This window comes from Pholcus phalangioides, unplaced genomic scaffold (genome assembly GCF_987345545.1).
Source record: "Pholcus phalangioides strain wild (caught in Gottingen) unplaced genomic scaffold, Ppha-v1.0 ptg000042l_1, whole genome shotgun sequence".
NCBI classification, from domain to species: domain Eukaryota; kingdom Metazoa; phylum Arthropoda; class Arachnida; order Araneae; family Pholcidae; genus Pholcus; species Pholcus phalangioides.
In genome coordinates this window covers 17376143-17391056 of record NW_028301628.1, presented here as the reverse complement: position 1 = coordinate 17391056, position 14914 = coordinate 17376143, and the positions used below count along the sequence as shown (strand labels likewise).

The following is a 14914-nucleotide window of genomic DNA, read 5'->3' as shown; positions in this document are numbered from 1 at the left end:
CTCAATACAACTCATGATACTTATGATAGTCTCTACAACTAATGGAACAAAATTATTTGATGTTGTGTGACTTTTTTTTTTTGCACAAAAGCTTGCTCTAGGTATAAGTCAAGTTTGGGGAAAAATGCAACAATCGCAAAAGTACAAGATACAATAAATTCTACATATCTAAGCAATATAATCTATTGTAAACAATAAAATTCAAAATCTTGATAATTTTAAAATTCTTTTCTCAAAATTATTTTGCCAACATTGTGGACAACGTGGTAATGTACCCTCGTTTTGCTGTATTTTTGCAAACAGCAGTGAGCTTAACCGAAGTGGAGATTCCAAATTGATCTCCAGTTGATGGGGCATTTATGCTTGTCTTTCTCGTTCCCACCTCTGACGACAACTGTCAATCATTCCTCCCTGCCCTTTCACAAAAATGTCTTATATACCCATAACCTCATTTCGGCCGTCTCCGGTCAGTTTGGCCATTTGCATGCAGAGCCATCTCCAGGTGTTAGACTGTTATAGAGTTAAAGTTGCATTTTTTGTGAATGTGTTTGAGATACTCAACAATTTCTTGGCTTATGTACATCTGAGAGATGCATTGTTAGTAACAAGCTGTTTTTATTTTAGTTAGGTTACATTAATTATTTAAAAGTTATTCATAAATCTTCATAATTCACACTGAACGGATAGATTAATGCAGTCGGACCTGCTTTTAACTGAAATGTATATTACAAATTTTTGCATAAAACAAAGTTTTTCCTTGTCCTGTGAATTCCATATTGATTACGTCTCATTTTTATTGCTCAAACACAGATTTCAGCAAATTGCACCTATATTGTATTTTCTACCATTCTTAAACACAAATCGTCACACACTTCTTCGTAATCTTATTCAAATCTTTTTCATCTTTAAATTTATCTTTCTACAATACTTACTTAGATATGGACTATATCAGCGTTTCTCAACCTATGGTCCGCAGACCAGAGGTGGTCTACGACAATGGCATAGGTGGTCCACAGGCAGACTTGACAATTTGATTCTAACTGAATGAAAAATTATTCAATTGTTGTAATTTGTATTACTAATAGCCATATGGGTTTACATAAAAATTGTGCCTTCATACCTCATCAAGGAAAGTTCGGGGAATTGCAATCCTAAATACAGGATATCACTGATTGTACGAAGCACTGATTTGCCAAGAGAGCTTTATAGCAAATTTGCTAATTTCTGCAAAAATATATGAAGCGTGGGGAAATTAAAGGGCTACTACACACAAATCACATGAATGAACGCCAGGGGCTCTGCCACCGGACTTATCCCGTTGCCGAGATCTCTTCCAGCCCAGCTTTGTGGCAGAGTCTGGGACAAAGTGAGTGCACCTAACAATCTGAGTGTGTAGCTAGTGTTGTGTTTGATATTTCAGTGCTGCCATCTATACTTCAAATTGGAGTGAAGTGTAATGATTGAATATTTGTAACGTTGTAGGCCTGTTGCTCTCTGTGGCTAGACTTTTTAACAGGGAGATCTGCTCGCATTCTCAAAGTTGAGAACCACAGAAAACCAACTTCAGCCACCCACCACAGTGGTGACGGTACATTGGGTGAACGCAGGTTTTGTTGGGACATTATTGAAGTGTTCAAAATTTTTAATGGGATGGACTATGAATTATTGTTACACCATCAATCGACTGCTTTTACAAGGGGACACAGTTTCGATTGGTAAGGGACAATTCTAGGTTATCATGTCACAAGGAGTTTTTCTCCAATAGGGTTGTTAATAAATGGAATAGCTTACCTCCGAAGAGGTCGTAAATTCTAACACAATTGACACGTTTAATAAGAAATACAATAAGCATGTTGGGGTAAATCGAGAAGCTATTCATACTTAGACAACCATAAGTATTCTTTTTGGGCATTGTATAATATTTTATCATGTATATATACTGTTTCTAGTTTGTGTAATTGCCTTTTTATTATGGTTGATGTAATTTTGAAGTATATGACATCCATATTTGTATGGGCAACTTTTTCTCAGCCAATTCGTTGGGCATTTTGCCTGTTGTGGTGTTGTATTTGCATATATTTGTATATGTATTATATAATTAGGATAATGATAAATACAGGTTATTTAGTTCCAGCAGTCTAACTTCCAAAATTTTTCTAGTACACTTTAGCTAGATTTAAATGTTGGTTGCAGTGGTGTTATTGTGCGCAAATTAATTTTGAGAATGTAAAAATGCTTACAGATTCAAATGTGAGAAATAAATCACAAGTATACAAACTCTAACAACTCACACAGCTGTCATGAAAGTACTAAATTCCTTTACTATGCTTCCAAAGAGCAAATACCCAAGCTGGGCAAATGCAAAGAACACTATGAAGAACATGATTGCAAATCCCCCAATATCTTTTGAACACTAGAATAGAATACAAAACAGCCACAAAGTGATCATGATTTAACAATAAACACTGATACGCACAAGAAAGGAATGTGAAATGGGAATATTCTCTTGAATGTTAAATATGAAGAATAATAATAAATAAAGAGAATCTTCTTTTCTTAAAGTAATAAAAAACAATATCATTCTTTTAAATAACACACACACACACACACACACAAAATGAATTTCATTTGCATTATGACAGTGTTCCTCAATATTTCTGAATTCAAAGAAGTTCAAGTTCATTTGTTCAATTTTAAGGAAGTTTGTTCAATGACAGAATTATGCTTCCACAGTAGTATGAAACAAAAAAAAATGAGACAAAAAAAATGTTATGTACATATTTGAAACATACAACAAAATATTTTACTTACTCTTGATAATGTAGAGGACAACTGGGTCATAGTTTTATTGAAGCTTATATACTTGAAAACTTTTATCCATGCAATAAATATGTCTACTGCAACAGCGTTGTTATATTGCATTTGCCAGAAACCAAGAAACTCAAAGTCTGGAAAAACGTCTGGTCTACTTAGCAAATCTTCAAGAATGTTATCTACTATTACTGTGCGATAAATACTAAACACAATACAAATGACAGATACCTGAAATTACATGAAAAATATCTTACATTAGTAACATACAAATAGAATCATAAAAAATATAAACCAGGGATGGACAAATCCCGGTTGCCATGGTGACTAAAAAATTTGTGTTGGCGCCTAAAATGTTTGTAGTGTAGTAACTAAATTGTGTGTATGTGGGGGCTGAGAGCAGCACAAAATGTTCAGAATTTATAGCAGCATATCTGCCAACATGAAAAAGGGTCAGTAGGCCCTGAAAAAGTCAAAAGAAGCATTATTTTGGACCTTTTGTCCAGGTAAGAAAAATTTTTGCCACCTCATAATTTTTTCTGGTGGCTAGACTTTTTTGTGATTTTTCCAGTTGTCAGCACCCCCCACCCCACCAGTAGCAAAAATTAATTTAAAAAAAGCTAGCAACATTTTGAAACAATTGTGAAAAATAGAAACAAACTCATGTTGAGAAGATTAATGAGAAATCACAGAATGAATAAGTTTCATACATGAAAGACTATTCAAAAGAATAATGAATTCTAATTGTTTCACCTATATGTGTGCAAAATGTGGACCATAATTTTGAAGAATGAATGAATTACTGTCCAAAACCATGAAGTAGTTAATACAAAATTATTTTTTATATCCAGACAGCAGTTTTTAATGACTACTCCACTTGTTGAACCCTCAAACTAAGCAAATGAAAAATAAATAACGCAAATGGTCCTCATACACCCTCCCCTGCCAAATAACCTTAAAAATGGTACAATTTCTGCTATGGCAGAATCATTAATTGCAATATGCAACATTTGTAATATTTGGAAATATACTGATGATTCTATCCTTAATTAAAATCAATTACACAAACTTTGTTGATAGGATTTGGTAAAGAAGTAGGAAAAGTAGGACAAAACTATAAGAGGTAGGACAAAACCAACAAAGTAGTACATTTTACAAAAAAGTAGGACAAGTGGGAGACCTGAAGATGGCATAAATGTGATTGCATCATGAATGCACAATTAAGTTAACTGGCTCTTTAGGGGGCTGGCTTTTTCCAACTGTAGATTATACAGTTATATTATTATATTACTTCAGTACAGAGATTGACAAATAAAAAACAAAAAAATGTCTGTGTTGCCGGTGCCAAAAGATCCAAGTCATTTTTTTTTCCAAAGAAAAATGTGTGGTTAAATTTTTTTTCAACTTTTCCAAGAGTTGGTAATTCTTCTTCAATTATGGTAGACATTCTGACATAAGTTCCGGAAAATTTCTCTAAATAAGCATAACAAATTTTTGCAAGTTTCTCAGCCACCTCGTTGGGCATTTTGCCTGTTATGGCATTGTATTTGTATTAGTTAATCCATTAATTGAACACAGTGCATTCTTTGCACACCCTGAAAATTTACTATTGGCTATGATCATTGATGACAGAAAGAGAGATTGGGTATAGAAGAATTTTAAAAGCAAGATAATCCGCCTCTGAATTAAAACTAATGAACACTTCATGCTAAGCTTAATTGCATTAGACTAGCTAAATTATTATCATATTGTTGCATTTTTAATTTTCTCACTTTTCTTTTTTTCTGATCCCTTAATTAACTGGCCAGACTACTGACTGGAGTTTTTTCTGGCACTGAGCTCACATGGCTAATGTGAAAGAACCTGGTTATGCTTGGTTTGTTCTGTTCAGTTCAGACACTTCATGGTACTTGAGGTTAACTTTAGAGCTACAGATTACCTTCAGATTATTTACTGGAATACTGGCCTGTTGTATCCTCCCCCAATATTACGGGAAGTATGTAATGATACTATATTCATCAATTCCGACACTAATATCAGAGCTATCAAAATCAATCAATCAATCAAATCTTTATTTGTTTGGGTGCATGAACCCATGACAACACAAATATGATGACAATTACAATAGAGCTGCGATATTATTAAAAACATAAGATTACGAACTATAAATTAGTAAAAAACAAGATATAAAGTAAAAACAAGATAAGTAAACACAAAATAAGGATTACAAAGTATAAAACTATTTACATGTGCAAAATAAAATTAATAAAAAACTCAAGCAAATACGTCTGGAAGATTGTGTATGGGGAAATCAGTCAAACAAAGAACGGAAATTACAAATGGTACGGAAAAAACTGAAGATACTATTATAATTAATTGTGGGATCATTAAGGTAGGTTACTATATCATCGGTCGAGACCTGTCCTAGATAATGCACTCTATATGACTTATATGCAGGGCACCTTAACAGAATATGAGACCAGGTCTCAATCACTCCCATGTTACAGAATGTGCAATTTGATTCCACATTTGCGCAGATTTTATTTTTACTAAAATAAATGATGTGGAAGCCAAAACGTAGTTGAATTATCAATCTTTTTATATGAATTCCCGTTGAGGAGAGGAGATACGGCTCGATTTCAAAATTTGTTTTTATGCTTTTGTAAAGTGGGAGGTAAACCGCACCACGTATTTTAGCCATATCGGACTGGTAGTTCTGATCTTTCAGTGTTAAGATTATTCAAGGGAAAAAATGTTTAAAAACAGTAGCATCATGTGTAAACTTGAGAAAACTGAAGCCAGTCTCATCCAAACACTGGAATTTCAAACGTTTTCTAAAGGGTATGGATTCATACACATTTCTAATAGCCCAAAGTTTCCTCAAAGTAATGGACTGGTTGAGACGGCAGTTAAAACAGTTAAAATGCTGACTAAGAAGTCGGAAGATCCATACATTGCTTTCATGGCATATCGAGCAACTCTCCTAGAAAACGGATTCAGCCCAGCAGAGTTATTAATGGGTAGAAGGATTAAAACAACTTTGCCAATAGCTAAAGGTCAATTGCAACCACAAGCAGTGGATAGAAAAACCATGGAGGTCAAGGAAGAAAGGAGAATCAAAAGACAGTGCCAAAACTACAACCAAAGACATGGGGTGGGAGATCTCAAGAAATTACAGGAAGGAGAAGAAGTATGGATAACTGACAGAAGAGCTACTGGTGTAGTACTAAAAAAGACTACATTCCCAAGATCTTATCTGATTAAGTCGGGAAATAACATCTATAGAAGAAATAGAAGACATCCAATCCCATCACCAAATTTCCACCCAGAGAAAGAAGAATTGGACTTTCCTTCATTATAACACTGTCCTGCAGCAACTCCATCGAATTTGAGTGACAACTCAGCTGTCAGGGTACCTTATGTCAATAGAAGTGGAGGGATTGTTTGACCCCCTAATAGGCTCAACCTATGGAAAAAAAGAGGGGGAGATGTGTAATAATCATCATCACCAGCAAAAGAATTCAGCGGTCAAAGCCGTCCGGATGGGAAGGGGAACTGACAAGCAATGTATATGCTCTGTGTGTGTTTGTGTATGTGATGTTTTTCTTGATTTAAATAAAGTGCTAATACAACAGAACACATTGCGCGATTGATAAACATTGAAATATTAATGGTGTTTTAATTTATTTTACTTTATTGAACCATAAAATAAGCATAACAAACTTTTGTGTGTCGATCGATCAATTTTAAGTAACATTAAAAAAAATTAAGAAAAATGTTCAATTTCGTCAGATTCCATAAACTTCAAGTGCTATGCACGACTGGAAGATATCAACTGATTTTAAATTCTTTTACATTGTTTTTCTTCAAGGAGGCAACTTTTTCACAATATAGCAATTTCAAAATAAAAACTTCATTTTTTTCGACCCACCCTAATATACATACATGTTTTAAGTTACATATTTTTAGGTTGTGGGAAAAAAAATCGAATTTTTCTCCCATTTTGCCCAAAAAACCTGCCCAGGCTGTAAGTGAACAATTATTCCCTTATCGTATGGTCAATTTTATTAATCAAATACATAGTTTAACATGTACTAAAAATATATATTTAGGCATAATGTAAGACAAAGAATGCACATACATGTTTAAATTATATATTTTGTGGTTGTGGAAAAAGGAAATTCAATTTTCCCCATTTTGCCCAAAAACCTGGGTTTTTTACAACCCTGATGTAAATAGGCAATCTTGAAACTGAAAAATATTTCAAAACATGTTCTTACCAAAATCACAAGAAGATCGAGGATATTCCAAACTTCAGTAAAATAGCTGCATCCATTTTTCTTGATCTAATTGTGTTGAAATAAAATAAAACAAAGCCTTCTCAGTCTATTACTTGCTATAAAAGAAACAAACGTTTTCTGTATTTAAAATTCAAAAATTTTCCATTCTTGATGGCAGAACACTCGCTTTTGTGAAAGGTAAAATGCAGTTGATCATGTTTATGCATGTTTTCTCCTTCTGAATTGCAGTAGGAGGATGCACAGACAAACAAGGTCAAAACATATCAATCTCATGCTTCCTAGTTTACGAAGTTTAAATCTTATATCAATATTAAATATATATTATATAAATAAATATATATATATATATCATATATAAATATTTAAATATATATTATATTATATTCAATGTTAAATAATCCCATTTTCTCATCTGAATGGCATTTACTTAATTCAGATATTCTAAAAATATTTATAGACACTCTTAGAAGTAATCTATGAAAATTCTCACAAGTGAGTTTTTTCTTCAAGTAATTCATGAACCAGACTGTTGTCATTTTATTTATTTACATAAGATTCCTGTGAAGGGTGACAGCTCTTACTCACAAGTAAATTATGTGACATTGATGCACAGTCCCCTAATATAACCAACTAAGATTTAACGAATTCCTCGATTGAAGGAATTTTTTTTAAGTTTATGTATACAGGGTAATTCAGAATAGATGGGAAAAACTTTAAGAGTTGATAGTACCAATACAACAATACCAACAATAATAACACACCAATACAAACAATTGTCATCAAAGAATGCATAGTTTAACACGAAATACAAACACGCTGGCGGTTTCGAAACATCCATTCTGCAAATATTAAAATGGCATTCCTGTTGAAATTTATCTAGAGAAAAAGAACACCATGCATGCAAATGTAACCTGTTGAAGAAGAAAAAAGAAACCGCATGCAAATCTGCATCAGAGAATAAAAGTTGTATATGCACTGAGAAGTTATTCCAACGTGCAACTGTTCTAACAGTTGTAATGTGGGGGATAATATGGTGCACTTTAGTAATACTGAAAAGGCAGACATGCATTTCATTTATGGAGCTGCAAATGGAAGTGCCACCGAGGCAGCATGAATGTACGGTGAGCGTTCTCCCCACAGGCGGTTGCCCAATTCAGAAATATTTGCACGCTTGCATCAGCAGCTGTGGGAAGCGGGATCCTTTCTTGTTTCCCGGTCTGACGCAAGTCGTACAAGGACTGCTAGAACAGCAGGTGTGGAAGACAAGATTTTAGAGATGGTGGCAGATCAGCCAACTACAAGCACGCAAGCTGTTGGCAGTAGCCTTGGTGTGCAACAATCCATGACATGGCGGGTGCTGAAGGGTGAGAGGTTGCACCCGTACCATTTTCAATGAGTCCAAGCATTGAATGAAGAAGATTATGCTCATCGCGTAGACTTCACACGCTGGCTCCTACATACGTGTGTAGCATGCCCAGATTTTGCAGAAACTTTTCTTTTCTCCGATGAATGCACTTTTACACAAGATTCTTTTAATACACACAATAAACATGTCTGGCATCTGACATGGGCGAAGATACAGGGGGGCGTGGGGGGCATTGTCCCCCCCAGAGTCAAACGTGGAGTCGACTGATCTAATGTATATATGTATAGATGAATTGACATCATCATCATCATCATCGTGCCCCCCCCAGCAATAATGACCTTGCCCCCCCCCAGACTTCCAAGTCAATCTCCGCTTATGATGTCTGGGTGTCTGTAAATCCATATGCGTCCACATATACAGTCCCTGTGTGCTCCAAACCCAATAAGAAAGTTGTTGCCCTGTGTATAAAAAACAGTCTACAAAAAAAATTCCATGTTTCTTAGTGAGATCAGTCCCCGTCTTAATGCATGGGGCCCACCCGGGCACGGTGCAGAGCCCTCCAAAAAAACTTGAAGTAGTTGCATTTTTCAAGAATTTACTGGGTAGGGCCTCAGAAAAATCATTTGCCCCGGGGGTCCATGATACTCTTAAGGCTGAACACATAGTGAGACGGAGAACAAAGCAACGAGGGGAGCAAGATTCAAGAAGCAAAATCAAACACACTGATTCCAATGCGCCTGCATATAATGGCACGCACTGCATCAGGGAGGGAACTCTGTAAAAAGCAATAAGAGCAACGCGTTCAAGGTATTTTTTCGCTGCTCTGCTCGCTTGTGTGTAGTTTCAAGATGGCCATCAAAGGACTTGTTTTGGCTGTTAAAAAGTGGTAGTGAGGTCAAACATATCACCAAAATTGTTGATGTTAAGTTTTCGACCTACTTCAAAATGGTGTGGACAATAAAATTGCTGGAAACAGCAAGTACCGAATAATTTTCATCAATTTACCATCAAACTTTTTTGTGTGCACGTGCTTAACCAAACCGAAAATGATTTATATTTTGAGTTTATAATATTTATATTTTGAGTTTCAAGCTAATTTATTGTGCACCGTGTGTGGGAAAATGTATTTGAGTAGTCTGAATCAAAAATCATGTATGTTTCTGTGGAAAAATTGGCAAGGTTTATTTGTTTGTTTTCTGTGTACCGGCAATATTTCCATACTGGAAGCATGCTGAATGTATTTTATGCAGGAGTTTTGTGTGTCAATAGTCACGTTTCTTGAGTAAAAAATTAAACCAACAAATATTTATACAAAAAAGCTACTCGATACGGGGGGATTTTCTAACGGTAGGGAGCCCTTGATAAACTTGATATTTTTCTCAATTTTTGATCCTTGTAGCCTTGGTGACAAGTCGTCCAAATGTTTTCTGTAGAAGATAAGAATCAGAGGTTTATGATCACTCTCTATCTTGAAATGAGTTCCTGTTAGGTAATCCTTAAATTTCTCACAACCCCATGCAATAGCTAAGGCTTCCTTTTCGATTTGGGCATATCAAGTCTCAGCTGTGGTTAAAGTTCTGGAACAATAGGCAATAACACCAATCTGACCATCATCTTGCTTTTAGTAGAAAATATTATTGATCTTTCAAGAGGAAATCGCTCAAGTGCCGCGGGAAAAGATGTAGGGAGGAAAGTGACCAAAATATGGGGAATATTTCCATAGTTATATTTAAAAATAGCGATATTCACACAACAAAATTATTTCTAAACTGTTGTCTGAGCAATGGTTCTTATAATTATGAAATTTTAAAGCATTCTTTAATTAAAAATCCAGCTGATTGTGAGTTTCTATTTCGATACTCCCTGCTATATTAAAGGCCCGACTATGTGTGCTATGTTCCTTGCTCGCAGCTATATTCTCATCTCGCTTCTCTTCCTTCTCATTCGTCGCTTTGCTCGCCGCTCCTACTATGTTCTTAGCTAAACTTCAACATTTTTTCAAGAATGTTATCTTAAAGTCGTTCTTCTGCTTTTCCGAGGCTTATTTCATCCTGGACTGTAGTACGCTGTAAGATTTTGGAGACCATACCTACAGAGGGACATAGACTTGGCTAACGGGGTGTAGAGAAGAAGTACACATGTCCTTGTTGGCACATGGGGCTTAAGTTATTATGAAGATACACTTGATTTTTTGGAAATGCAGGGCTCCCACTGAAAAAATTAGAAAAGTAAGAAAAATTAGAACTAAAAAGAAGGACAGGCCCATCGTTTGGGGGTGCCCCCCTCCTTCCCCGGCTGTTGAAAATACACTAAAAATGGTATATATATATATATTACATACATTGAGTACGTGTACTTTGCGCCCCCACCCCCCGCAAAAAGTTGAAATGATGGCCCTGACGGGAGAGGGTACCTCCTTTAGCCAGTCAACTGTCCAATTAATTTCTCTGAGCGTTACCCGCAGTGCCCACTTCTTTTTGAAGATGTGCACGCTTTTTCCCTTTTTTTCCTTTTCTTGGAAGTTTGAAATATTAAAATATTTTTTTTATAGCATGTTTTTTTATAACTCGAATGTGTTGAGACATAATATGACACCCCAAAAGTGGGGAGGGGCGGTCATAATACCCTGTGACTAAAAGAAATGCTGTTGATGGATTTATGTGAAACCATAGTAGTTGAACCTTTGCTAAAAGATATATGACTAATAAAACAGATGCATCTTCGCAAGGGAGTTGGAAATTGAAACAAAAGCGATGGGGATGCAGCTTTGCAAAACATGACAAAGATAATAGTAATAATAATCTCAGGAATCGAAATATAATTGTCAACTCCATCTAGTGACGAGATAATAAAGTAGAAGGATGGCTGTACAGAGATGGCAGCACATGTATGACAAATTATTTCGTCATATCTATGTGAAAAAGACTTAGCCACTTGACTGGTTAGACAACATAATCATAGCATAGTAAATAAAAACCCTATTTTTTAAACTTTTTAATTTTAAAAGTAGTTTTTTTTTCATAGCACTATTTCACTATCCTGTAAGATTGACTCGAAAAAAAGCAAAGTGACAGAAATGACTTGGTCACAAAAAATTTTTTGGCCAAAGCAATGTACTAGCAACCACAGATAATTGTCTCTCCACAAAATGCAAATTACATTCTTTTTTGATTTCCCACAGTCCAGTCTGTCAACTCTCTTCGACAATGCACAGCAAATTATGAAGACATGTACATTTTCTTAAGAATCATGCTCTTTTGATACCACTTTCAAAAGCACAGTCCAAAATGTGTAAATTACAAGGTCCAATGTCAATAAGTCAAGGTGAATGGGATGGTTTTGCTGCATTGTTCGTCTTTTTTTTAAGGAGGATTTGTTAACATTTTACTGTTCAATGCCAGTGTAATCGTTTTTGACAAATGAAGCACTTTCATTTCTAGCTCTTTGCTGAGCATTGTTCATATGGTTTATGCCTCTGCATGCCCTTTATAACAAAAAAGACAATTGAATGGTATTGGGTAGCATCTGAATCACCAAACCTAGAATAGGCCATTGTATCAAACTGCTTTGTAATGCAAACTGTTTTTCACCTATACACAAAATGTGCACCATAATTCTGAATGATGAATGTTAATTACTGTCCAAGACGATGAAGTAGTAAATACAAAATTATTTGTAAAAATAACATCTTTATGTGTTTTCATTTTTTTTTCATAAGGCAAGTAACAAGAGGGGTAACTCAGTGATGAATTCATTTTGCAGTTTTTCCAATAAGTGAGTATTCACAATATTGTTAGGACCGTATGTCACTGAGGCATAATGAAGAATCAAGAAGATGATTAAAAGATTCTTTTAAGACATACTTTAATGCAGGATCAGTAAAAGTGAAGAACTATTTATGATTCTCATTGCCTTTGGTGATGACTTCATCATAATGAGAGAAATATGATCACTCAGTGTGATTTCAATGTATTTGAAAGAATGATTGTCAAAATGGAAAACAGTAAATCAACCCTTTTTTGGCAGTGTTGCTCTTAAAAACAACATGAGTTTCTGATATTTTTCAAATAAAAGCATTTTATATTTTGAGCTCGTTTTAGCATTGATCAACCCCCCAAGCATTCAATTTTCACTTGTGAGCTGATAGAAACATCATGAAAGTTTCTATAATTACCAGCGGAATCAGGCTCAAAAGCACTAATGTCTCCTATTTCTTGACAAGAAAAGCAAAAACGATTTTTGACCCTTGTATTTTTGAGGGAAATACCATGTACTCAGGATTCAATACTGCAAGCTGGCAAACAATAAATAATGACATTTTTAAACTATTAAAATCTATGTAAATTGCATAAATACAGTGGGCTCCCTAAAGAGCAACATTTATTTTTTCTAATGTTCACAATTTTTTTTTTTTTTTTTGTCATTTAATAGCATTCAGGGTACCTCATTTGCTTACTATAACCCCTCAAAATTTTTCTCCTCTGTATGTTTCATTGTCTGAAAATTAAAGGATTAAAATTTGCAGATACATCCAAATAAAATTTCATTTCATGGAGTGAAAACCAATATAAAGAAAGCCATTGTAACAGCAGTAGTACCTCAAGTGATTCTTCAACAATGTAGTACAGTATAAATAAGACAATTACAGCTTCACATGCCATGATAAAATAGTCATAAGTGCTAACATATCGTAGAAGCTTAACAGTACGGAAGCTCCAAGATGGAATCATGCCTCCGGTAGCAGGGAATTCAAACACTAACCTGGGAGAAAAAAATAATAATAATTAAAATCCTTTATTGAAACAATAACAAGCACTGAATAAAATATTGATTTGAGGTGCATACATTTTTTTAGAGAGGAGAAAAAATTTATAACATAAATCATCACTCTAAAAAATAAAATGGTCTTACTTCACAACACAAAAAAGATTTAGATTGGCATTGTATATTGTAAAGTCAACAAAAACAGCTCTAGTTGCTCTGGATATCCATAAATTTTGCTTGAGGACTTCAAGCCTTGATATAGCTTGCTTCTTTGTCACTCCCAGATCTCTATAACATCCAGCACCTGTATAGGTAGCCAGAAGAGCCCAGTGATTGGAACCATTAAGTTCCTTTTCCGTATGGTAAACCCAACTGAAAACAAGACAAGAAAACGCAATCATGTATTGTGAGCTTAAATATCTAAGGTTAAGGTTTATATGTATAAGATAGAAGTAAACATATAAATTTTCAGAAATCCTAATGTCTCTCAAACATCATAACAGTATTAGTTGCCTGAAAACATGAGAGTTGTTCAGAAAGAAATGGTACACAACACATAGGCAGAAAGGGAATGTTTTATTGCATATAGAGACAGGATGAGTATTTGGCTGCTATTCTGTCTATTTACTTCACTGCACACCAATTTCAGTCATATATCACCATATGGCAATTTCCAACCAGTGGAGTTGGGTGGGAAATGAAGGCTCCATCCATCTGTGATCGCCCCAGGTTCAGTAGGTAGAGAACTTGCTCCTGACATTCTATGCCTAGATTCAAACCCATTGACCTCAATGGTAACCTTCATAGTAGAAGATGAGCATCTTACCACTGCTTCACTCAGGTGCAATGTTCTGTCTATTTGGTGCTTTTGCCGAATATTTAGTTCAGCCAAATAATGCTTAGGTATTTGGCCCAATATCTATGTAAATTAAAATTGCATAACAAACTAATTTCAAAAAAAATTATATTGATTGGAATTTTTTTCCTATAAATTAAAAATTCACTAATCATATTTTATTGTGTGGTGTACATGAAAAAGGTTATGTCAGGGTGAGAGAGAATTTCTAGGATAAGGAAAACATGAAACTCAAAATAGAATCCTATTGCATTTGCAATAAGGTGGAAGTGAATATGAATTATAGACAAGTTCTGTAACTGCGGGATGTACCTAGGCAAGATACCTATTGAACTACTGAAAGAGGCAAAAAGGGCAAAGAACATCTAAAAAGGAAAAATAAGAAAATAAATTGTAAATTTTATGACACATTACTAGTAAATGATGGTTGAAATTTTCTTGATTACATGTAAAATTGTAACTAGAGTAAATAACTGACTCCATGAGTAATATTAAAATGCAATGTATCATTGGTGAATTGATCAGTACCATGGCAATAAAAATATTTAAATTACCAGTGGGAGAGGCAATGTTCATGGATCCAAGCAATAATAATGCAATGAATAATCAGAAACGGTGCCATACACATTTCATTAAACACCAAGCAATTCATAACCACAATTTCAATAGAAAAAACACTTCTGGAACGAAGTTTTTGTTTTCTGAGACAAAGAAAACACTTTGCTAATTTACTTCATGCCTCCCAGCATCACTATTAATGTTGCTGAATATTGCCAAACCTGCAATACCTTTGAAGAGCAATTCCAAACAGTTGGA

The 14914-nt window shown here is 34.8% G+C and overlaps 1 protein-coding gene across 4 annotated transcripts in view; it reads right to left on the bottom strand.

Moving 5' to 3' along the window:
- Positions 1-14914, bottom strand: part of LOC149064558 (polycystin-2-like) — a 150370-nt gene that overhangs the window by 65221 nt on the left and 70235 nt on the right. For all 4 annotated transcript variants that reach the window (XM_089254701.1, XM_089254702.1, XM_089254703.1 and 1 more), the window contains exons 5-9: positions 13390-13614; positions 13077-13239; positions 7092-7157; positions 2812-3042; positions 2292-2413 (exon numbers count right to left, since the gene is read on the bottom strand). In XM_089254701.1, coding sequence (XP_089110827.1) covers positions 2292-2413; positions 2812-3042; positions 7092-7157; positions 13077-13239; positions 13390-13614 — 807 coding nt within the window. The remainder of the gene's footprint in view (positions 1-2291; positions 2414-2811; positions 3043-7091; positions 7158-13076; positions 13240-13389; positions 13615-14914) is intronic.